Raw genomic sequence first — 24,479 nt, forward strand, 5'->3', positions numbered from 1 at the left:
GGGTTCAGAATGACTTGAGGTATACAGGTCATAATAATTTTGATGGTGAGGATGACTCTGTGCCAGGTGCTAAACAACAGCAGCAAAAGACCCTAACTAGTGAGTACTCTTCTTGTCCCCATGTTAGCCATTGGTACCTGCATGATGAAGGCCAATAGAAGGTCACTTGCCCAAGGTCAGGCGGGTGGGCAGCACTAGGACTGGGAGTTGGATGCATGTCTGTCCAGCCCCACAGTCATGGTGCTAACCACTGCTCTCTCCTGCCTCTCTTCCCATAGGCATTTGCATCAAGTGTGGGCTTGGCATCTACGGAGCAAGGCAAGCGTGCCAGGCAATGGGGAGCCTGTATCACACAGATTGCTTCACCTGTGACTCCTGTGGTAGGTGACCTCTCTCTGGCCCCTCTTGCATCATGGACCGCCTTGCACCTAAGTCCCAGGCAGATGGACCACCCAGCTCTGACCCAGGCTGAAGTGGGGAGAGGCTAAGTTGTGGCCCCTTTCTCTCTGGACCTGGCTTGCTTGAGAGGCCCACGACCCTGGGAATATCTGCTGGGCCCCGGGGAGGGAGGTGTGGGGCCAGAGAGGAGCCTTTTGGTGGCCACAGGGAAAGGCTGCCCTTCTGGTCCTGGGCTTTTGAGCCTTTGTCCTGTGCAGGGTACTGATGTCTCCTGGCTGCCTGGGTGCTATGCCTTCTGTCTGCCTGGATATGGGGTTAATATTTCTTTCCTGTGCAATTTCTTTTTTGTCTGAATTTTACACACAATATAAACTATAAATGTAATACAACCTAGGCGAAGTTATAAAAAGAGAAAAGTAACTATAACCCAACCAGCATAAGTCAGCACTTTTTTTTTTTTTAATTTTAATTTTTTTTAACTTATCTTTATTGTTGAGAGTATTACAGGTGTCCCATTTTTCCCCCCAATTGACCCCCTCCACTTCACTCCCACTCCCTCCCCAGGCCTTCACCCAGTTATTAACTGTGTCCATGGGTTATGCATATATGCATATAACTTCTTTGGTTAATCTCTTCCCACCCTCCACCCCCCTTCCCTCTTCCCTCTGAAATATGATCATCTGTTGCATGTGTCATTGTCTCTGGATCTATTTAGTTGGTCAGATTCTTTTGTTCATTACCTTCTTCTTAAAGAAGATCCTTCAACTTTTCCTGTAGTGCTGGTCTGGTGGTGATGAACTCCTTTAGCTTTTTCTTATCAGTGAAGCTCTTTATTTGACCTTGAATTCTAAATGATAGCTTTGCTGGGTAGAGCAATCTTGGTTGTAGTTCCATGTTTTTCATCACTTTGAATATTTCTTGCCACTTCCTTCTGGCCTGCAAAGTTTCTGTTGAGAAATCAGCTGATAGTCGTATGGGTGCTCCCTTGTAGGTAACTAATTGCTTTTCTCTTGCTGCTTTTAAGATTCTCTCTTTGTCTTTAATCTTTGGCATTTTAATTATGATGTGTCTTGCTGTGGGCCTCTTTGGGTTCCTCTTGTTTGGGACCCTCTGCGCTTCCTGGACGTGCAAGTCTATTTCTTTCCCCAGGTAGGGGAAGTTTTCTGTAATTATTTTTTCAAATAGGTTTTCAATTTCTTGGTCTCTTTCTTCCCCTTCTGGCACCCCAATAATACAAATGTTGGGCCTCTTGAAGTTGTCCCAGAGGCTCCTTATACTATTTTCATATTTCTGGATTCTTTTTTCTTTTTGCTCTTCTGGTTGGGTGTGTTTTGTTTCCTCATGTTCCAAATTGCTGATTTGATTCTCAGCGTCCTCTACTCTACTGTTGATCCCATGTAGATTATTCTTCATTTCAGTTCCTGTAGCCTTCATTTCAAATTGGTACTTTATTATGTTACCGATTTTCTCAGTTATTTCCTAATAGTCTGCTTAAACATCCTTATAAACAAAATTCTGAACTCTGTATCTGTTAGCTTGCTTGGATCTATTTCATTTAGTTCCTCTTCTAGAGATTTCTTCTGTTCTTTCTTTGTGACATGTTTCTTTGCCTCCGTATTTTAGATGCTTCCAGGTGTTTGTTTCTGTGTATTAGGTGGAGCTGCTATGTCTCCTGGAATATGTAGAGTGGCTTTGTGTAGTAGGTGTCCTGTAGGGTCCAGTGGCTCAGCCTCCCCAGTCACCTGAGCTGGGCCTTCTAGGTGCTCCCCTGTGTGGGCTGTGTGCACTGTCCTGTTGTAGTTGAGCCTTGGTTGCTGTTGGCGTCCCTGGGAGGAACTGACCCCCAGGCCAATCGGCTGTGAGAACCAGCTGCAACTACAGCCAAAGAGCTGCTGTGCTGGAGACACCCCTGTGTTTCAGGACTTACTTCATTGGAGGAGCTTTGGTGTTCACCAAGTGCGCCCCTTGAGTGTGTCACTGGTGGATGTGGCAGGGTCGTAATCCAGTGTGGTCGAGTCTGACCACCAGGTGCACTGTCTCTGGGGCATCCCAGGAGGTGCAGAGTCAGCCTCTGCCAGTGCCTTGCCCAGGGCCACCCAGCATGAGCTACTCAGCAAACCGTAGTTGGCTGCTACTTGTGCTGGGCTTGGCGGTGTCCAGGAGAGGCCAAGCTATGAGCCACTGCAGGCTGCCGCTAGTGCCAGGCCTGGGGCCGCTGATCAAGCCGTATGGGGCCGGTTGCTGCTTGTTTGAGAGATTTTTAGGAAAGTCCTAAGCATGAGGCTCGAGAGGCCACTTGCACAGAAAAGCCCCTGGAAATGGCCTGGATGAGCTGCAGGTGGGGAGGGGAGGGGCCTCTGGGAATCACGGGGCGGGGCCAGAGGCGTGAGTCAGGTGCTGGAGACTCAAATATGGCGCCTGCCTGCGGGCTGTGTGGGGAGGACTCTCCAAAGGAGCCATGGCCTCCGCCAGCCCTTCTGCCTGGGAGGAAGCCGCCCTCCAGCTCTCGCCCTGACTTCAGGCAGGTTAGTTCCTCCCCGAGTGTCCCAGGTCCTTTCAGGCTGCTGCCCGGCGCTGGGCTCAGAGGGAGCGTCCGGGTGAGTCCGTGCCGGGCCCTTTGAGAGGAGCTGCTGGGGCTCCCGCACCCTCCGCGTCCCTCAGCCACAGTCCCCGCTGGTTTCACAGCCTGGAGTTGTGGGGACGTCTCTTCCCGGGCCTGGAGCCCTGGGCTGGGGGCCTGCTGTGGGGCTGGGACCCCTCCCTCCTCCGGGAACCATTGCCTGGAGATTCCCTCCCGGGTTTAACCTGCGGCACCTGGTGTGCACCGGGTGTGGGCCCGTCGGCCGCCTCTCCAATTCAGCCCCGACCCGCCCGCGTCTCCGCCTCTCCTACCGTCTGGGTGCTTCTTCAGCTCCCTGTTTGTGGGGCTTCTGTGCAGCCGGATTTCAAGAGGCTGTGAGTGACGGTGGTTCTGGATTTTAGTTGTGATTTTGATGTGGTTGCGGGAGGCGGCAGGTGCAGCTGTTACCTACCCGCCATCTTGTTTCCTTTTTTTTTTAAATATGTCTTTATTGATTTCAGAGAGAGGAAGGGAGAGGGAGAGAGAGACAGAAACGTCAATGATGAGAGAGTCATTGATTGGCTTCCTCCTGCACGGCCCCATCTGGGGATCGAGCCCACATCCCAGGCATGGGCCCTGACCAGGAATTGAACTGAGATCTCCTGCATCCTAGGTTGATGCTCAACCGCTGAGCCACACCTGCGGGGCAATAAGTCAGCACTCTTGATTTGCTATAGTCCGTTTAGGCTTTGCCCGGAAGCAGACCACTTCCATTTATTTACACTAAACATTTTAATATTTTATTTTATAAAAGTATAATATAGGCACAGTGCTACATCAAATCATCCTGAGATGTTTTTGCAATAGCAGAAGAACGCTTATCTTTCCATTATTTTAGGAGTTCTTTACACGTCTGGAATGAAAGTTCTTTGTTGGATATGTGTATTGTAAATTCTTTTCCTAACTTATTCTTGCTTCATTACTTTCTAAATGAAGTCTTCTGAGGAAAGGGAATTCTTAATAAAGTCCAATTAATCTTTGTTTATAGTTACTGCTTTTAATGTCTTCTCCGAGAAACCTTTGTAGTCTCATGTTTTAGACATCTGTTTTTATTTTGTAGGCATATTAACCATACCTATTCTGTATTCTGCATCTAATATTTCCAGTATTTGATGTCTTTTGAAGTCCTACTTCTGTTTACTGTTTCTCCTCACCCTGGGTCGTGAGACATGGTTTTCTCGTGTGTTTTGTAATTGTTGATTGTGGAGTATGCCTGTGAGAATTCGTTGAGGTCTGTGTTGAAGGTGCATTTCCCCAGGGAATGTCAGAAAGCTTTCTGTTAAGGGAAGTTTTAAACTTGGATGGGGGAAAATGTTTTTTTTTTCTTTCTTTTATGAGTATTATGTACTCATGGACTTTTATTCATGCAATGTAGTGCAATACAATTTTTTCTTAAGATTTAAAAATTTTATTTTTAGAGAGAGAGGAAGGGAGAGGGAGAGAGAAGCATCGATGTGAGAGGGAAACATTGATTGATTGGCTTCCTCCCCCACCCTATCGGGGATGGAGCCTACAACCCAGGCATGTACCCTGACCGGAAATCAAACCAGCAACCTTTCAGTGCATGGGATGATGCACAACCAATTGAACCCACACTGGCCAGGGCGAGTCATTATTCTTTTTGATGCACAAATTGTCTTAAACATGGCCAGAGTAAGTTCTTTCCAGTTGGCCCCTGTGCCCTTTCACATGTTCCCATCATTCTTAGAGCACGTCTTTACTCAAGCACAAGGTGTTCTAGGTTTATCTTTCTTTTTTAATTGAGTACAATTTACATATAGTACAGAAAACATCTTAAGTATATAGTAAAAAGGTATATATATTTTTAAAATATATCTTTATTGATTTCAGAGAGAGGAAGGGAGAGGGAGAGAAAGAGAGAAACATCAGTGATGAGACAGTCGTCATTGATTGGCTGCCTCCTGCACACCCCCTACTCGGAATGGAGCCCACAACCCGGGCATGTGCCCTGAACAGGAATTCAGCTGCGATCCCCTGGATCCTAGGTTGATGCTCAACTGCTGAGCCATGCCTGGCAGGGCTAAAAATATTTTTTTAAAATTGATTTTAGAGAGAGAATTCTCAGTTGGTTGAGCTTTGTCCCATGCACCAAGAGGTCACTGGTGCAATTCCCAATATGGGGCGCGCAGGAGGCAGCCGATTGATAATTCTCTCTCCCTCTCCCTTCATCTCTCTATAAATCAATAAAAACATATTTAAAAAAAGAAGAAACATAAATGTGAGAGCGAAACACACCTCCCACATGTGCCCCTACCAGGGATCGAACCCGCCACCCCTTGGTGTTCAGGATGACGCTCCAGCCAACTGAGCAACACCAGCCAAGGCTATAGTAAAGAGATTTTGGATAAGTGGATATCTTTATGTAACTCACGCTCCTAACAAAGATATAGAACATTTTGAACACCCAAGAAACTCCTATCTTGCCCTCTTATAGTTGCCCCATATGCTTCCCCATCATATCCACCTCACCAGTGTTCTGATTTCTGCCACTATAGATTTGTTTTGTCTGTCCTAGAGCTTCATATAAATGCAGTCATGTAGTATGTGCTATTTTGTGGTTGATTTTTATTTTTTGCTAAGCAACTCCTTTAGTCCATGTTGTTACGTGGACTAAAGGAGTTGTACCTCACTCCTTTTTATTGCTGAGTAGGAGTCTGTTGTATGACTATACCACAGTTTATTTATCCATTTAACTGTGGGTAGGTCCTAGATTGTGCTGCGAACATTTTTGTATAGGTCATTTGTGGACAAATGTTTTCATTTCTCTTGGGTAAATTCCAAGAAGTGGAATTTCTGGGTCATAGGCTAAGTATATGTTTAACTTCATAAGAAACTGCCAAACTATTTTCTAAAGGGCTTGTACCATCTTATACTCCTGCTAGAAGTATGAGAGAGTTGGGTTGTTCTCCATACTTGCCAACAATTGGTATTTTAGTCTTTTTAATTTTAGCCATTCTGATGGGTGTGGAGTGGTATCTCATTTGGGTTTAATTTGCGTCTCCCAGAGGATTGAGGTTGAGCATCTTTTTGTCTCTTGGCCATTTATATCATCTTTGGTGAAGTCTGTTCAAGTCTTTTGTTCAGTTTCTAAGTTGGGAGTTATTTGTCTTTATTATTTAGTTGTAGGAAAAAATATCTATCTTCTGAGTACAAGTTCTTTTCACATGTATGTTTTGTGAATATTTTTTCCTAGTGTGACTTAAAAACAATTTAAAAAAAATCCTCACCCAAGGTTATTTTTTCCATTGATTTTTTTGAGAGAGAGTGGGGGGGGGGCATCAGTTGGTCGCTTCCTGCATGGGTCCCGACTGGGGTGGGGATTGAACCTGCAACTGGTATGTGCCCTTGACTGGGAATCGAACCAGAGACCCCTTGGCATGCAGACTGATGCTCTAACCACTCAGTCTCACAGGGCTTAAAATATTTTTTTAATGATACATTTTTTGATAAATTTTACATTTTGATAAAGTCCAATTTGTCAGGTTTTTTTGTTTTATAGTTGCTATTTTTTAAAAATTTTTTTAAAATTTGTCTTTATTGTTGAGAGTATTGCAGGTGTCCCATTTTTTCCCCCTAATTGACCCCCTCCACTTCGCTCCCACCCCCTCCCCAGGCCTTCACCCAGTTATTAACTGTGTCCATGGGTTATGCATATATGCATATAACTTCTTTGGTTAATCTCTTCCCACCCTCCACCCCCCTTCCTTCTTCCCTCTGAAATATGATCGTCTGTTTCATGTGTCAATGTCTTTGGATCTATTTAGTTGGTCAGATTCTTTTGTTCATTACCTTCTTCTTAAAGAAGACCCTTCAACTTTTCCTGTAGTGCTGGTCTGATGGTGATGAACTCCTTTAGCTTTTTCTTATCAGTGAAGCTCTTTGACCTTGAATTCTAAATGATAGCTTTGCTGGGTAGAGCAATCTTGGTTGTAGTTCCATGTTTTTCATCACTTTGAATATTTCTTGCCACTCCCTTCTGGCCTGCAAGGTTTCTGTTGAGAAATCAGCTGACAGTCGTATGGGTGCTCCCTTTTAGGTAACTAATTGCTTTTCTCTTGCTGCTTTTAAGATTCTCTCTTTGTCTTTAATCTTTGGCATTTTAATTATGATGTGTCTTGCTGTGGGCCTCTTTGGGTTCCTCTTGTTTGGGACCCTCTGTGCTTCCTGGACGTGCAAGTCTATTTCTTTCCCCAGGTAGGGGAAGTTTTCTGTAATTATTTTTTCAAATAGGTTTTCAATTTCTTGGTCTCTTTCTTCCCCTTCTGGCACCCCAATAATACAAATGTTGGGCCTCTTGAAGTTGTCCCAGAGGCTCCTTATACTATTTTCATATTTCTGGATTCTTTTTTCTTTTTGCTCTTCTGGTTGGGTGTGTTTTGTTTCCTCGTGTTCCAAATTGCTGACTTGATTCTCAGTGTCCTCTACTCTACTGTTGATTCCATGTAAATTCTTCTTCATTTCAGTTCCTGTAGCCTTCATTTCAAATTGGTACTTTATTATGTTACCGATTTTCTCAGTTATTTCCTAATAGTCTGCTTAAACATCCTTATAAACAAAATTCTGAACTCTGTATCTGTTAGCTTGCTTGGATCTATTTCATTTAGTTCCTCTTCTAGAGATTTCTTCTGTTCTTTCTTTGTGACATGTTTCTTTGCCTCCGTATTTTAGATGCTTCCAGGTGTTTGTTTCTGTGTATTAGGTGGAGCTGCTATGTCTCCTGGAATTTGTAGAGTGGCTTTGTGTAGTAGGTGTCCTGTAGGGTCCAGTGGCTCAGCCTCCCCAGTCACCTGAGCTGGGCCTTCTAGGTGCTCTCCTGTGTGGGCTGTGTGCACTGTCCTGTTGTAGTTGAGCCTTGGTTGCTGTTGGCATCCCTGGGAGGAACTGACCCCCAGGCCAATCAGCTGTTGGGACCAGCTGCAACTACAGCCAAAGAGCTGCTGTGCTGGAGACACCCCTGTGTTTCAGGACTTGCTTCATTGGAGGAGCTTTGGTGTTCACCAAGTGCGCCCCTTGAGTGTCACTTGTGGATGTGGTAGGGTTGTTAATCCAGTGTGGTCGAGTTTGACCACCAGGTGCACTGTCTCTGGGGCCTCCCTGGAGGTGCAAAGTCAGCCTCTGCCAGTGCCCTGCCCAGGGCCACCCAGCATGAGCTACTCAGCAAACCGTAGTTGGCTGCTACTTGTGCTGGGCTTGGAGTGTCCAGGAGAGGCCCAGCTATGAGCCAGTGCAGGCTGCCGCTAGTGTGAGGCCTGGGGCCGCTTATCAAGCCGTATGGGGCAGCTGCTGCTTGTTTGAGAGATTTTAGGAAAGTCCTAAGCATGAGGCTCGAGAGGCCACTTGCACAGAAAAGCCCCTGGAAATGGCCTGGATGAGCTGCAGGTGGGGAGGGGCGGGGCATCCGGGAATCACGGGGCGGGGCCAAAGGTGCGAGTCAGGTGCTGGGGATTCAAACATGGCGCCTGCCTGCCGGCTGTGCGGGGAGGACTCGCCAAAGGAGCCAGGGCCTCCGCCAGCCCTTCTGCCTGGGAGGAAGCCGCCCCTCCAGCTCTCGCCCCGACTTCAGGCAGGTTAGTTCCTCCCGAGTGTCCCGGGTCCTTTCAGGCTGCTGCCCGGCGCTGGTCTCAGAGGGAGCGTCCGAGTGAGTCCGTGCCGGCCCCTTTGAGAGGAGCTGCTGGGGCTCCGCAGCCTCCGCGACCCTCAGGGACAGTCCCGCTGGTTTCACAGCCTGGAGTTGTGGGGACGTCTCTTCCCGGCCATGGAGCCCTGGGCTGGGGGCCTGCTGTGGGGCTGGGACCCCTCACTCCTCCGGGAAACCTCCGCCGAGATGTCCCTCCGGGGTTTAAACCGCGGCACCTGGTGTGGGCCCGCGGCCGCGTCTACACGATTCAGCCCCGATCCGCCCGCATTTGCGCCCCTCCTACCCTCTCGGTGCTTCTTCAGTTCCCTGGTTGCAGGGCTTCTGTTCAGCAAGATCTCAGGAGGCTCTGGGTGCTGGTGGTTCTGGATTTTAGTTGTGATTTTGATGTGGTTGCGGGAGGCGGCAGGCGCGGCTGTTACCTACGCCGCCATCTTGTTTCTCCTCTCTGTAGTTACTATTTTTTGTGACTTAAATGTTTCGTCTCCCTTTGGGTCATGAAGATAGTCTGTTTTCTTTTAGAAGCTTTAGGTTTCCCATTTTTATATTTAGGTTGATAACCCATTTCTTAATTTTTTGTATTTTGTATGAAGTATGAAATTTTTAATTTTTTCCCACATGGGTATTCAGTTGTTTCAGCACTACATGCAGAAGAGTCTCGCTTTCCCACTTGTGTATTTGTTGAAATATTTCTGGGTCTATTTTTGGATTCTATTCTGCTCCAGTGATCTTTCTGTCTCTGCTCATCCCAATATTATTACACTGTCTTGATTACTGTAAGTCTTAAAATAGGAGGTAGTGTAAGTCTTCCCACTTTGTTGGTCTTTTTTTCAGGATTATTTTGGCTATTCTATGTTTTTTATGTTTTTATATAAATTTCAGAATTGGCATGTCAGTTTCCACAGCCACACACAAATCAATGCTGGCATTTTGATTGGGCAGCATTGACTGTATAGATCAATTTGGGGAGAACTGATGTGAGAACATTTGAAGCCATGAAGATGGTTGTCAGGAATTGTGCAGGGTGTGAGAGTTTTTCCTATTTGCAAGCTCATGAGTCCTGACACTGTTTCACGGATGCTGAAAAAATATATATGCGCCTGGGCAGATTCAGCCCTGTAAGCTTGATGCACGTCCCGTTCGCATCATGTTTGCCCTCCCGAGTACCACAGGGGTGACATGGGGTGGCCTAGGCGGACACTGCACATGCAGTAGGTTTGCGTCAGGGGACCCCAGTATTTTATAATGGGCTGCCAGCAAAGCTACCTGACCCTTGTCCTGGAGGAACACATCTTTATTACTCTGCACAGCAGACAAGCCTCCCTCTGTTTCAGAGGGAGATGCTGCCTCTGTCCCCTCAGCAGTTTGCTCCATGACGTCCTTGGATAGGTAATGCGGAGTGAAAGCTGAAGCCCTCTGTTTATAGGACCTGCAGAGATTCGAGAGACCTGGTGGAGAACTGTCTCCCAGCAGTGGTACATCTCTGTGTAGGTCTTCTGACATTTCTCTCAGCAAAGTGGTTTTTCAGAGTAAGGTCAGAAATGTCTTTCATTAAAGTCATCCTTGGTATTTATGGATTTTTTTGGATACTATTAGAAGTGCAATTTAAAAAATTATGTCCATTTTCCAGTCATTTGTTGCTAGAATATAAAAATATATTTGGTTTTCATATGCTGACCACCTAGATAAACTCAAGCATTAGTTCTAGGAGGTTCGTTTTTGCTTTTGTTTTTTAAATATGTTTTTGTTGATTTCAGAGTGAGGGAGAGGGGGAGAGAGAAAATCCAGTGATGAGAGTCATTGATTGGCTGCCTCCTGCACACCCCCTGCTGGGGATCAAGGCCGCAACCCGGGCATGTGCCCTGACCAGGAATTGAACCTCGATCTCCTGGTTCATGGGTTGATGCTCAGCCGCTGAGCCACGCAGGCCGGGCTAGGAGGCTTTTTTTGGTAGATTCTTTATGAATTTCTACCTAACACAATCATGTCATCTGTGTTTAAAAATAGCCTTTTTCTTTCCAGTTTTTAAATTTTTTTACCTGTCTTATTGCACCGTGTAGGGCCAGTGTTGAACCCTAAGGCAGAAGGATTCACTGTTTCCCCATCATGTCTGCTGTCAGCTGTGCGCTTTCGTGGGTGCCCTCTTGTCCCTAGGTAGGCCTGTGGCTTCCTCCTGACGCGTGGGGATGCCTCTCACAGCTGTTGGGCTGTTGTTTTGACAGGGATGCCTCTTTCACATTAGGCTCCTTCACCTGTGAGAGTTGTACTTCCGATGTTCATGGAATTAAGGAAATTCATTCTGAAAAGTGCCCTCAGTTTAACTGAAGTGAATGTGAACGTGATTAAAAAAAAATTAGAACATCAGTTTACATTTGAAACAAGTTCTTCATGTATTTACTTTGACAACCTCTTACAGCAGTTCTGTTGACAACATGTTCTATTTAATTAAACGAAATATTAATTAGCTTTTCAGCCAGAATCCCCATCTTCCAGTCATTCACCAGAATGACCAACACAAAGGGAAAGAGGAGAGGCACCTGCTATATGTTCTTTAGGCTTTTTGGAAACATGGACTTGCCCCGGCCTGTTTGGCTTAGGGGTTAGAGCATCAGCCCGAGGACTGGAGGGTCCCGGTTCGATTCCAGCACGTACCTCAGTTGCAGGCTCAGGGTGCAAGTGGCAGACAACCAATCGATGTGTCTCTCTCACATCGATATTTTTGTCTCTCTCTCTCCCTCTTTCACTCTCTGAAAAAGTAATGGAAAAAATATCCTTGGGTGAGGATTAAAAAAATAAACACTAAAAACATGGACTTGTTGCTTTGGCTGCAGACATGCGCATCTACAAGAAAGGTGATACTGTAGACATCCAGGGAATGGGCGCTGTTCAAAAGGAATGCCCCATATGGCTCCCATGGCAGAACTGGAAGCGTCCACAGTGTCACCCAGGATGCAGGGGGCATCGTTGTTAACGAACAAGTTAAGGGCAAGGTTCTTGCCAAGAAAATTAATGTACGTGTTGAGCTTATCAAGCGGTCTGAGAGCCGAGACAGCTTCCTGGAATCTGTGAAGGAAACTGGTCAGAAAAAGGAGACAGAGAGCAAGGTACCCGGGTTCAGCTGAAGCGCCAAAAAGTAGTTAAAACTTTGTGTCCTAAAAATATTACTTACTGTATGAAAAGATGCTCATGCTCAATGCCACTGATCATCAGGGAAATGCCAATTGAAACCACAATAAGATATCACATCACACCTGTCAGAAAGGCTGTCAGCAATAAATCAGTCAACAGCAAGTGTTGGCGAGGACAGGAGAAAGGGAACCCTCGTGCACTGCCGTGGGACTCTAAATTGGTGCAGCCACTGTGGAAAACAGTATGGAGGGTCCTTGAAAAATTAAAACTACCATACGATGCCCGGCTGGGTGTGACTCAGCGGTTGAGCATCGACCTGGGATCCAGGAGATTGAGGTTCGATTCCCGGTCAGGGCACATGCCCGGGTTGCGGGCTCGATCCCCAGTGGGGAGTGTGCAGGAGGCAGCCGATCAATGACTCTCTCAACATTGATGTTTCTATCTCTCCGTTCGTCTCTCTGAAATCAATAAAGCCCAGCCGGGCGTGGCTCAGCAGTTGAGCATCTACCTAGGATCCAGGCGATCGGGGTTCAATTCCTGGTCAGGGCACATGCCCGGGTTGTGGGCTAGGCAGCTGATCAATGACTCTCATCATTGATGTTTCTATCTCTGTCTCTCTCCCCCGCCTTTCCTCTCTCTGAAATCAATAAAAATATATTAAAAAAAAAAATGAAATCAATAAAGATATATTTTTAAAAAATCAAAAAACTACCATATGACTCAGCAATTCCACTTCTGGGTATTTACCCAAAGAAACTGAAAAACACTAATTTGAAAAGATAAATGTATTCCTGTGTTTATTGCAGTGTTATTTACAATAGCTAAGATACAGAAGCAACCCAAGTGCCCATCACTAAACGACTGGATAAAGAAGCTGTGTTACATATATACAGTGGAATATTGCTTAGCCACAAAAAGAATGAAATCTTACCATTTGCGACAACATGGATAGATCTAGAGGGTATTATACCAAGTGAAATAAGTCTGACAGAGAAAGACAAATACCATATGATTTCACTTATATGTGGAATATTAAAGAAACAGACTCATAGACACAGAAAACAGACTGATGGTTGCCAGATGGAGAGGGTTTGGGGGGCTGGGTGAAAAGGTAGAGGGATTAAGAACTACAAATTGGCAGTTACAAAATAATCTTGGAGGTGTAAAGTACAGCATAGGGAATATAGGCAATCATATTGTAAGAACTTTGTATGGTGTCAAATAGGTATTAGACTTACGGGGTGATCACTTCATAAGTTATATAAATGTCTAATCACGATGTTGTACACTTGAAACTAATATGTCAACTGTAATTGAAAAAATTTTAAAAATTAGTGTAATGATTACATCACATTAAGGGAAATTTTAAAATTTGTTCGTAATTCGCTTCTTATCTGTTGGAGGAGGGTGCTGAGAAATGGCAGCAGGGACCCCATCCCTGGTTTCCAGCGGCCCAGGGACCCCTTTCTCGACCCTCGTCCTTGCAGGGAGACGACTTCGTGGGAAGGCATTCTACAACGTGGGCGAGAAAGTGTACTGCCAGGAGGACTTCCTGGTGAGTCAGAGCTGTGCGCTGGCTGGTGCCATGGGGGGAGCAGGGACAGGGACCCTCCTGATTCCCATGGAGACCTGAGGCCAGGAGGCAGGTGCTGGCTGGGCAGTGAGTGCCCCTTTGTCACATAACCTCCTGGATCCTGTGTCCCCTGCCAGTACTCCGGGTTCCAGCAGACGGCTGACAAGTGCAGCGTGTGTGGACACCTCATCATGGAGATGGTGAGAACCTTCCCCAGCCTCTTGGAGCCCCTCTGACATGGGCAAACTTAGGACCCCACCCTTTTCACCTGTTGCAGACCTGCCAGGGGCTCAGAGCCAGAGCCTTTTCCGGGGGCTGTGCTGAGCCTTCCACCTGCACTGACCCTCCAGTGCCTCCCGCCCCCAGATCCTCCAGGCCCTTGGGAAGTCCTATCACCCAGGCTGCTTCCGGTGCTCCGTGTGCAATGAGTGCCTCGACGGGGTGCCTTTCACCGTGGACCTGGACAACAACATCTACTGTGTCCGAGACTATCACACGTGAGTAGCCGTGCGTGGAGCGGTGTGACTTCCGTCTCTTCTGCCTTCCCCAGAAACATTTTCCTGGCTGGCCTATGTTCTCAGTTCTTGACCTTGTCACTTCTGGCCTCCCCTTGTGTGCTCACTAGTGGGTTGAGGCGCAGATCGCTGCCATGAGCCCTCTCTTATCTGGCCCAGCCGCCAGCCGGCTCTGCTCTCCCCACCTTTGCCTGTGCTGCTGCTCCTCCTAGTGGTGGGGATTCTCCGTGCTATCCCACCTGGCGTCTGGCTGTCTGTTTCCAGGGCCAGGCCAGGCCTCCTTTGCCTGGGATGGAGGGTTGGGGTTTCCAGTCTTTTTCCTGCCTGTCCCATACCCTTGTGAGTAGCCAATCCATTCTCCCTTGCTGTGACTCCAGGCTCAGCACTTGGAGCTCTGGTCCTGTGTTGCAGCCATGTACAGGGTTGGTACCTCGCATGGGTCCCTGTTACTGAGTGTGGAGCCAGGCTTTGTAGGCATCTCAGTTAGAGGGCAGCCCAGACCTGGACATTAGGGGGCAGGGACCTTGCAGGAAGCATGAGGGAGAGGGCTGGGTGGAACCTGAAGCCATCCTGGAGGAGGTGATGGAGTGGAGGAGAAGTGGGAAGCCAGATAAAAGGAACTTGCCAGGGCATGGCAGAAGCTGCTCCCACCCTGTGTGTCTACATGAGGAAGGGGGCCTGACGCTTGGGCGATGTCGTGGGGCTACTGTGGGTGGGCCTGCTCTGCGCCTTTGGCCTGTAGTCACTCAGCTGGTCACTTCTGGTTTTCTTCATTTTTCCAGAGTTTTTGCACCGAAATGTGCCTCCTGTGCTCGTCCTATTCTCCCTGCACAGGTAGGAACCACTCACCAGGAGATGATCAGGTGCCTGGCCTAGCCTGGCTCCTACCTGGTCCTGCTCAGGTCAGCCCCAGCTCTTGGGTCCCTGCAGGAGGGATGAGCAGATGCTCCTGCCCCATGTCCCTGAGGGCTAAGGGATGGGTATTGTGCCCATGCATGCGGAGTGCGGTGTCCCTGTGTGAATTAGAGGGAAATGGTGTCCCCTGCTGCTTGGCCACCCTCGGCTCCATTGCCCATTGATGGAAAGACTGGTCCCTGGGTCTGTTACTTCTCCAGGTGGTGGGGGAGCAGATGAGATGAGGGGACAGTCTGTGCAGGAGACACCCTTGGGTCTCCCAAGCACTGGGTCTTCCACGTATGCTGGTTCTGTCCCAAGCTGGGGAAGCGGGACTGGCAGTGGTCTCCTGGAAAGAATATGTACCCTCACGTTTATACCCACATGATGGCTTTCATGGACACATGTGCATCCTTTTGGCTGCAGCCATGGGCAGATGCCCAAAGCAAACGCACATCTATTCAGGTGCATCTGCTGATGTCCGTTCTGGCCCAGTGTCAGTGCTCACACGGGCATGAATGCATGACGGGCATATGGTGTACATATGTGCCCCCATGCACAGTTCACCTCAAACCCCAGCTTGCTTATTGTGTATGAACCCCATCTCTTCCTCCAGGGCTGTGAGACAACCATCCGTGTGGTGTCCATGGACAGAGACTACCACGTGGAATGTTACCACTGTGAGGTGAGCCTGGTCCTCCCGGAAGGCTGAGGCTGGGGCAGGCCTCTTCACACAGGTCTCCTTCTCTCTCCGTGTTCTGTGAACCCACCTCCTCTTTTATGGTTTCTTACCCATTCTGCCTGTCCCCAAGATATGTTCTCTCTCAGCCTGATTCCTGTTTAATCAAATACTAATGATTCACAGTGTGTAGGGTGTTGTGGAGCACATAGAACATAGTCCCCACTCCCGTGGGGGAGACAGGTTCAGGAAGTATCTACGCAGGACATTATTGCTATCAAGGGGAGTTTTCGGAGCACATAGGAGGCCTTGGGAAATCAGGGAAGGCTTTATGGAGGAGGTAACACCCAAGCTAAGATTTGAAAGATGAGTAAGAGTTAGCCAAGGAGGCAGTGAGAAGGGCATTTTCAGGCAATCGAAGCAGAACGTGCTTAGGCATGAAGATGGGTGTGTTGTGTCACTGGGGAAGTTGGCAGGAGCTGGGGACAAAAGGCCACATGAGCTAAGGAGTGATTTATGCTGAGGGCAATGGAGAATGATCAGAAAGGGTGACACGGCATTTGGATTTTAGAAAGGGAACTCAGTGCCATGCAGAGAATAAATGGAGGAAAAGGGACACGGCTGGGGTTCCCTGAGGAGGCTGTGGTCCTGGGTTCAGGGAAGTAAATTGAGTAGTGATGGTTAGGCAGTAAAAAGGACTGGATTTGGTCAGACGTGGGAGTTTGGACCCCAGGAGAGAGTGAGGGTGAGAGGAGGAGGGGATAAGATGCTCTTATTTTTGGCAGCTGGAGACTCCTGAATAGAGATGTCCAGACAGCAGCTAGATGTGCTGGAGTTTAGACTCTGACTACAGGTATAGGAATTTGGGAGTCATTGGTGTATATAGTTCTATCCTCTCTGGCAGTCTGCCCTGTGGTTTCTAGACACCTGGCCTCTCCGGGTTCTCAGTTCAAGGAGACCAATGGGCCCTCTTTGGGCAGCCTGGAAAATCTCTAGTGGAAACTGGAGCAATATGTAGGGCTCATCTCATTAGGTTTCCTTCTCAGAGATCACCGACCTGCCTTGCCTATTGTCTAGGGCCCATTGTTTCATGTATTTTTCCTGGCATTTCATTTTTAAAGGTAGGATGGCAAGTCCAGTCCTTGTTACTGTCATGGCCTGAAACAGGAGCCCGATCCTGGGCCTATAGATGACTGGTGAAGCCTGCGGAGCAAGGCCGGAGGTGTTGAGGAAGGAGCCGGGGTCAGGCTGGCCCAAAGAGCAGCATTTGGGGGACGCATGCAGGCAAAGCAGTGTGTGCGGAGGCCAAGAATGACTGAATGAGGCGGCAAGAGAGAGACCTAGAGGAGCAGTTGGCTTTCAGAGCTCTGGGAAGAGGAGGGAGGAGGAATCTACCATCAAAGGTCCCTTTGGAACCAGGTTGCCCTGGTGCGGGCAAGTGGCCCAGTGGGAGCAGGAATCCTGATGAGCGAACAGGGAAGGAGGATCGTGGTCTGCAGAGGGGCCACGGATCCCCCTCTAGCAGCAACAGCATCCTGTTCTGCTGTCCTGGAACGGGTGGGGTCCCTTGGGACCGCTAAGCATAATCCCTAAGGTGAGCAAGTCAGGCTGTGGGTGGCGCACACCCAGAGCCTCAGGATTGTGAGACCCTTGGATGGGAACTAGGGTCTCTAGGCCCCTTTTCCCCTCCCCTCTCTGTAGTGTGAAAATTAGTAGCAAGGCCCAGTCAGGGGGCTGTGGCAGGACAGGGAGGACACTTGAGACATGAGTGGCTTGGAACATGAAGCTCCAGTGCAGCCCCCCCAGCTCCATTACTTCTTGGTGTAGGGCAGGTGTTGGTCTCAGGGCCTTTGGGTAACAAGTGTCAATGCTTTGAGGCAGGAGTTCAGCCCTGGATGCAGTGAGTGTGACCGAAGGGGCCTCCTTGAGGTGGAAGGAAAAGTCCAGTTGCTCTTGCCCAGTGTCCCACTGTCTCTGACAGCACACCCTCCATGGCTGCCCCTCACACTTCCTGCCATTCTCTTACAGAGGTCACACACTAGTCGCATAACTTGTTAAATAATTAGCCTATGAAGTGTGCCACAGTGGTCAGATGATAAGATGGGGGACAGCACTGTTTACTTGATGTCCCCCAATTTCTCTCTCCCATTATCTCTTAAGGCCGCTGGGCTCAGGCATTTGACAACCTCTCCTTCCCCAGATCACTGTGACCCCTGTGTGGTGGGACCCAGGGGACACTTCTCAGATGTCACTGCCTAACCTCTCAGCAGCTCTCCGCATGCTCACTCGTCCCTTTGTGACTCGTCACTGTGCCCTTAGACATCCATTTTCAGTTTTCCTCACTTTTATTTTCCCCTCAAATCTTCTTGGCTCAGATCTTCTCATTTTTTAAAATTTTTATTGATTTCAGAGAGGAAGGGAGAAGGAGAGAGGGAAATATCAATGGTGAGTCATTGATCGGCTGCCTCCTGCACGCCCCCTACTGGGGATGGAGCCCGCAACCCAGGCATGTGCCCTGACCAGGATTCAAACCCTGATCTCTTGGATCCTAGGTTGATGGTCAACTGCTGAGCCATGGTGCTGGGGCCTTTTATTTTAGAAAGGGAGGGAGGAAGTGATAGGCTGCCTCCTGCATGCACCCCCAAATGGGGTGCATGTGCCCTGAGGGGGAAGGGAACTGGGGACCTTTTGGTGGGGGACCTTTTGGTGGGCAGGAAGATGCTCAACCAGCTGAGCCACACGGGCCCTTCTTCGTGTTGGAGTCTTGGTGGCTCAAGCTGTCTGTCCTGTTTTCTAGTTTCCTGTGCTCCGGGGGCTGTACTCTATTTTGTTAAGATCATCTCATTTTTATGCAGCAGCACCCATTTACTGCCCAGCCCTCTCCCCAAGACTCCAGGCCAAGTCCAACCACCTCCCTCTTCCTCTAAGAGGCCCCCAGTTCCGTGTGTCCCCCAAGAATAGAAGCCAGTCCTCTGCCCCCCACCTCCACCCTGAGATGCCAGTAACTCCCCCTGCCAGCTCACCCTTGGGTTGTGCTTCCCTAGGACTGCGGGCTTCAGCTGAGCGGGGAGGACGGACGCCGCTGCTACCCGCTGGAGGGCCACCTGCTCTGTCGCCGCTGCCACCTCAGGCGCCTGCGGCCTGGCCCGCTTCCCTCATCTGCTGTGCACATCACGGAGCTCTGAGCAGGGGCAGGAGCCGGACTGGCTGAGTGTGTCCGTGCGTGTGCGTGGGCAGGCGGGATGGGTGACCCAGGATTGGAGTTTTGCCGCAGGGTAGTGCAGCCTCCTGCCTCCGACACCCCCCACCCCCCAGTTGCCACCAAGCTGCTGTCCAAGGGGCCGGCCCCTACGAAGCTACTTCTATTTATTCACCGTCTGGGCTGCCTCCAGTCGCCTCCCCCGCCCTCTCAGGCCTCCTGAGACACCCCCCCCCACCCGAGGGGCAGGCTCCCAGACTGCCGGGGCGCGGGGTACCCTGCTGCAGCCAGTTTCCTGCTCCAAAGGGGCCAGGGCCTCCTCCCCGAGTGCTCGGCTGGGTGCGGGCAGGTGGCGGCTGGCCCAGGGGCGTGCGTTTGTCTCGCACACCAGTGTGCACCTCGTTGGGGGGGCTGTCATGGGACGGTGTGGGGCCTGCAAAGGAGCCCTCTGGCCACTTGGATTCCAGTGGGTGTTTTCAGCCACAATCCCACCCCGGTCTCCCCATCCCCAGCTCCTGGCTTGGGGATTCCCCCCACACCCCCATTCTTTCAGCCTCGGGAAAAGAACCTCCTGGCATGGATTCCAGCCCCGCTCCGGTGGCAGAGAGCGCCTGCTGCAGGAAAGCACTGTTTCGGGCTCCAGGACTAACGCATATGATTTGACTTAAATTAAGTTTTTCCTTTGAGAATATTTTCATTTTCTTTAAAAGAATATAGTTTTCTTCTAAAACTTGGCCCACGGTTGTTATTTTTAGGGAAGTTCTAAGAAACTCACAAATGTCCATTTGTATGCCATCTTTTCAGGTGGTAAAAGCATTGTAGTTTAACTATTTTTGTATAAATGCCTCTAAAAATCTCAACATATGTGTTTGCTTCTCAGACTTTAGAATAGTGTGGGGTTAAGAGTGGTGACCTAACGAAATGTGGCTTGAATGTAAATTAAATTTTCTTCTTTGAAAGACACACCAGCATTAGGAAGCCGGGACTCCTCTCTGATGGCTTAGTTGGAGTTGCTGTGGTGGGCAGCCCCAGAGGCAGGAGACCGGTCACGATAAATCACAGTGCTTTCCACGGAAAGTTTTGACTTCAGTGCCTTTGTTCCTGTGGGAACCTGAACCACCTCTTGGCTACTGCTCTTGCCTTTCCTTTCCTTCACTGCTAGATGTGGGGGGGTCTCTGCTTGTAGGACCATTCATCAGGGGGAGCCAGGAGAAAGGAACCAGAATGTGGGGAGTGCCCACGGGGAGAATGCAAGGGGAAGTGGCAGCCAGTGGGGTCCTGCTGGGCTGAGGCCTGGAGCTGGAAGGCCCCCTGGTGGGCAGAGGAAGCAAGTACCCTGGAGTTTGGTGAGTTTAAACGCAGAGGTTGTCCTGAGATAGGGAAGCGTGTGTCTCCCGAGAAGGGGACTTCAACGTGATCAGGGTTGTTTCTTGAAGGAGGTGATCCCAACAGGGCAGGGGAGAGTAAATTCCAGGACCAGCCCAGCCGCAGCTGAGCATTGATTTATGATCCAGGAGATTGCAGTTTGATTCCCAGTCAGGGCGCATGCGGGGGTTGCAGGCTCCATCCCTGGTGGAGGGGCGTGCAGGGGGTTCTCTTATCATTGATGTTTCTCTCTCTCCCCCCCCCCCTTCCTCTCTCTGAAGTCAATAAAGGTACATAAAAAAATTCCAGGAATGGGTCCTGTTTCTGGCTTTCTCTTTTTGAGCTGGGCTGCTTTGCTTTCTAGCCAATCACTGCAAAGCTTTCTTCTGATTCCCCTCTTTTTTGCTTCTCATGTCAAAGCTGCTTTGCCCCTGGTTTCTGCTTGTTGCTAACTGAGCCCTTCTCTTTTCTCTTCCTCTGTGTCTGTTGTGGAGGTGGCCTCGGATCCTCCAGCTCCATGCTTGCTCCATGCAGGTTACCATGCTTCCCTCCCCAGCTGGACTGCCATACTTTATCAAAAGTCAGAGGCAAGGGAATGCATGGCCGTGGGGGCGTGGGCACATCTCTGGCCACCTTTGCCCTTTCTCTCTGTTCTCCAAGGCCCGTATTGCGTCTGTCAGGACTGCTGACTGCCACTATCCCTCTGACCACAGAGCCTTTGCACATGCAGTTCCCTCTGCCTGGTCCACTCCATGCCCAATACTTTAATTCCTGGTCTAATTCTTAAGATCTCATTTACACAAGCCAGACTCCCAGTTATTACACTTCACCAAACACCCAGAATTGTGGGCCCCTGCTCTCCAAGCTCATTTTCCAAAAGCAGCATCTTCTAGCCCATTTTCAGGAGCTGAGACTGAGGAAGCAGTGTGAGAATGAGACTCCCAAGCCAGATAGATTGTCCATGACCCTCCAGTCCTGGGTGCCAGACCCACCTACCCCTGGGATATCTGCCCTGATGTCAGTACCTGCTGACACCTCTGATGGTGCCTGTAATCACTGCTGTGCTTTCATGTAGCAAGAGAATAAAAGTACTTATTTTCTTGACGTCCATCTCCTCACTAGATGCTGTGCTCTCCAGGCCAGGGTCTGTCTGGGTCTCCACAGTGCCTGGCACCACAACCTGAGCCAGACCCTGCCCTGGCCTTTAGGGTCTAGACTTAGGGCACCCCTCCTACATTGATTTGCAAGTGGAGCCGGAGTTGCCTAGTACAGGAGCCAAGGGTGAGACATAAAGGCCCAAGAACCAGGGTTTACTCAGGCACTACACACAAGTGTGTGCTTATGTGCCCCAGGCAGTACCCATACAGGTGTGCCTTTGTGCTAGGCCCTCAGTTCAGAAGTCATGTGTGGAGGAAAGGTCCTTGAGTGCTGTGGGGTGTGTGTGCGTGCGTGTGTGTGACATTGGGCTGGTGGGCTCTTCAAGGGCTCTGGGATGGGTCTTGGGCCTGGAGTGCCCTCTTAGGGCAGGAGGGGATGGTGCTGACCCCTCCTGGTTAGTGCTTCCTGCCCCTCTTCTGCCAGGAGACGCAGATGAGGGCTTGTTGAACTGCAGGTAAACTCGAGTGCCTTGCCTGGGAGGGGGCTAGAAGGGGTTGGGCAGTTGGGGCAATGAATTATGGGACCTGGGAGGGGCTGGGCATGGGAATCCACAGCAGCAAAAGCCTGGAGAGCGGTGTGGGCCAAGGAACGACTCCATGTCAGTGGGCCAGTCCTGGTGGCGTCAGGAGATGAGCATGGTGCCGTGTGGGGCTCTGCTCACCACCATCTCCCTCTGCCCTCCCCACCCCTGAGGTTGCTCTCTGTGCACTTCTGTTTAGCAGAAGCTCCCTGACAGGGGCAAGGGCTGCAGGATAGGAGGAGGCTCAGCCTGTGGGGGCACCGGGAGGGCCTCGGGCTGGGACCTCGGCATGAGTCTGGGAGTGGGGGGAGCGCCCAGGTCACAGGTGACCCACCTAGTGCAGCTCTGGAGGACCTGCCCCCGCATGGTGTGTGGGCCCTGAGTGCGTGTGGTGGGTACCTGGCTGGGAGAGGGGTGTGTGCACACTTCCTCTGGGGACCAGGTGACTGCTCAGAGCAGGCCTGGGTGAGGGGCTCAGATATGGGAGGGGCCTTATGGCCTGGGGTGGAGATGGGGAGGCTCTTCCGAGCCATCCTGGGAGGAAGTCTGTGTGGTACAGTGCTGGGGCAGCAGGCAGCCACCAGGTCCCCGGTTTCTGGAGACAGCCCAGGATGTCTATGGTGTCGGAGAACCCAAGGGAAACACACAGCCAGGGCACAAGGGTGCTTTCTCCCCTTCTGTCTTCCTTCTCTGGCCCCGAGAGCACTGCTGGGCTGCCCTTCCTAAGCCTGGGGGTTGTCACAGGTGGATCCTTTCCTGTCCTATAAAGAGGGTAACCCTGGAGGGCACAGGGGGCCTGAGAGGCTCCAAGGACACCAGACCTCTGCAGGCCTCCCTGGGCTGGGGGTAAGGCCCTGAGACATCCGGCACTTTGGAGGGAAGTGCTCCCCGTCTGTGCCCAGCTGCTCCCCTGGCGCTCCCATCTTTTCACACCAAAGCGCACTGCTCTGTCTGCCGTGCTCTTCCCACTGGTTACATGGCTGTCCTACAACCTGCGCCTTACCTCCCTGAAGTTACCTGCCACATACCTGTCGTGGGCACCTGGTTGACACAGTGGGCTCACTCACTCCTCTGCGACATTGCCTGGGTCGTCGGTGCCCTGTCCGCTGTCAACCTGGTGGGCACAGGGTGGGGTTCGCAGTCAGGAGACGCCTCTCACCGGGATTGATGCTCACTCACCCTCTTTCAATCCCAGTAGTTTGGGAAACTCTGTCTGCTACCTGAGCTGGTGGTGCTTAAGAGGATCTCCAGGCCTCTTCATGGGGGGCCTGTGCCTGGCCTGTGACCTGCGGATGCCACGTTCCTGAGCTGTGCCCTCCTTTTGCTTGTCTGTGTCCCTCCCTTGAGACAAAAGCTCTGCCTCTTTGTGTTAATATGTCACTTCTCATGTTGTGTCTTGTTTTCTTAACTATTTAGTAAACTCATCAAGGGTGGGGGGTTGACATGACTGGAACCCTCTGTCACATAGGGAAGAAACTAAATTTGATCCAGCTAAATTAAAAGTTTTTACTCAACTCTAAAACCTTAGTGGGTCTCCACAACACATAAATGGAGTTGAGACAATTATGAAATTAATGCATGAATGAATACCAACAGGCTGACATGTTCTCATATGACTGGGGTTTCCTGTTCTAGTGTAAAATCCTCTGCTGTAAAAACGTTTTTAAAGGAGATGAGTGATTAATATCATTCAATTAAAATACTCCTAGCTGGATATACTCAACTGGTCTCTAAGAGGAAGAAAGCGGCTATAATTTGTGTTTTCTGTTAGTGCACTAGGGACAGTAATGCCTAAAGTGTCTCGTCAAACATTTGTTGTCTCAACATTGTGAAATCTGTATTTAGTTCTTAATTCAAAATGCATAAAGTTGGGGGTGGGGCTGGGTGAGCTCATTATTTGTGTTGGTGAATGAGGCTCTCTGAGTAAATGTTGGTTTAATTAAAACAAACAACTCAGTAGAAATGCAACCCAAACTTTAAAATGGACTTTAAAGTTGTCTAAAAAGTGTTTTCTGATTCAAAGTGAATTATAGCTTAATTTTTCCCCAAAGGGCAGGTGGGGCCTAGAGAGAGAGGGAGAGGTGTGGAGCTGTGATTTTCCGGGAGGTGTGTGCTGCTGGTTAGCCCGGGACATACGCGGATGCTCGGGGGGTATGTTCTCCAGATGCACAGCGTGCCCTGACCCGCTGCACTTACAGCCTCTCCTTCCCAGTCCTGGGTCTGGTACCTCCTCCCCTCCCAGGGCTGTGATAAGGGGAACAGGGTGAAAGTCTAGCCTCAGCCACTAGCGCCACCTGTGAATGCAGGCAGGGGGGACCGAGTCTAACAGACACTGTGCCACCGAGGCCAGCAGAGCTTGTAAAACAAGGCACAGGATGCTGGAGTTGGAAAAGACGCTGGTGTGATGAATTAGGGTGTGGGTGGGGAGGGGGGACCACTGAGGATGATCTTTCTTTGGGCACCGCACGAGCAGACGCTGACACAGGGTGTAAGGGCAGTTAGTTCACTTGGGGGATGAAGGAAACGGGTGGAGTTGTAGGGGCTTGAGATGGGGAAGGAAAGGCAACTAGCTGGTTACCAGCGGGGAGCCAATGGACCTTAACCCTTAAGGGGAACCCTGAGAAGCAGCGTGAAGCACGCTCGGGGTTCCACCTGGGGGCAAGGGACCCTGGGTGTTTATGCCCCACCTGCCGCTGGTCCCCGTTTAAAAGCTGGCGAAGCCCCGGTTAGGGAAAGCTCTCTGCCCATGAAAGGCGGTGCTGCATTCAGAGA

At 49.9% G+C, this 24,479-nt stretch overlaps 1 protein-coding gene and 1 long non-coding RNA gene across 5 annotated transcripts in view; one reads left to right on the forward strand and one right to left on the reverse strand.

Annotated features, from left to right (window-relative positions):
• WTIP (WT1 interacting protein) overlaps positions 1-22,989 on the forward strand; it is a 28,658-nt gene extending 5,669 nt beyond the window's left edge. Inside the window, exons 2-9 of one of the 4 annotated variants that reach the window (XM_081117849.1) lie at positions 279-380; positions 13,292-13,359; positions 13,515-13,577; positions 13,744-13,874; positions 14,675-14,726; positions 15,403-15,471; positions 18,510-18,684; positions 19,218-19,524. In XM_081117849.1, coding sequence (XP_080973975.1) covers positions 279-380; positions 13,292-13,359; positions 13,515-13,577; positions 13,744-13,874; positions 14,675-14,726; positions 15,403-15,471; positions 18,510-18,650 — 626 coding nt within the window. In that variant the 3' untranslated portion in view covers positions 18,651-18,684; positions 19,218-19,524. Of the gene's footprint in view, positions 1-278; positions 381-13,291; positions 13,360-13,514; positions 13,578-13,654; positions 13,875-14,674; positions 14,727-15,402; positions 15,472-18,509; positions 19,628-22,902 lie in introns of those variants that run through there. The other 3 variants (XM_081117852.1, XM_081117851.1, XM_081117850.1) reach the window with 3 other exon arrangements.
• The window catches only part of LOC308547456, a 48,832-nt gene continuing 27,810 nt past the window's right edge, over positions 3,458-24,479 (reverse strand). The window contains exons 3-4 of the long non-coding RNA XR_013997513.1: positions 22,736-22,821; positions 3,458-3,658 (exon numbers count right to left, since the gene is read on the reverse strand). This is a non-coding gene — a long non-coding RNA (uncharacterized lncRNA). The remainder of the gene's footprint in view (positions 3,659-22,735; positions 22,822-24,479) is intronic.

This window comes from Miniopterus schreibersii (assembly GCF_964146895.1).
Source record: "Miniopterus schreibersii genome assembly, chromosome: 18".
Classification (NCBI taxonomy): domain Eukaryota; kingdom Metazoa; phylum Chordata; class Mammalia; order Chiroptera; family Miniopteridae; genus Miniopterus; species Miniopterus schreibersii.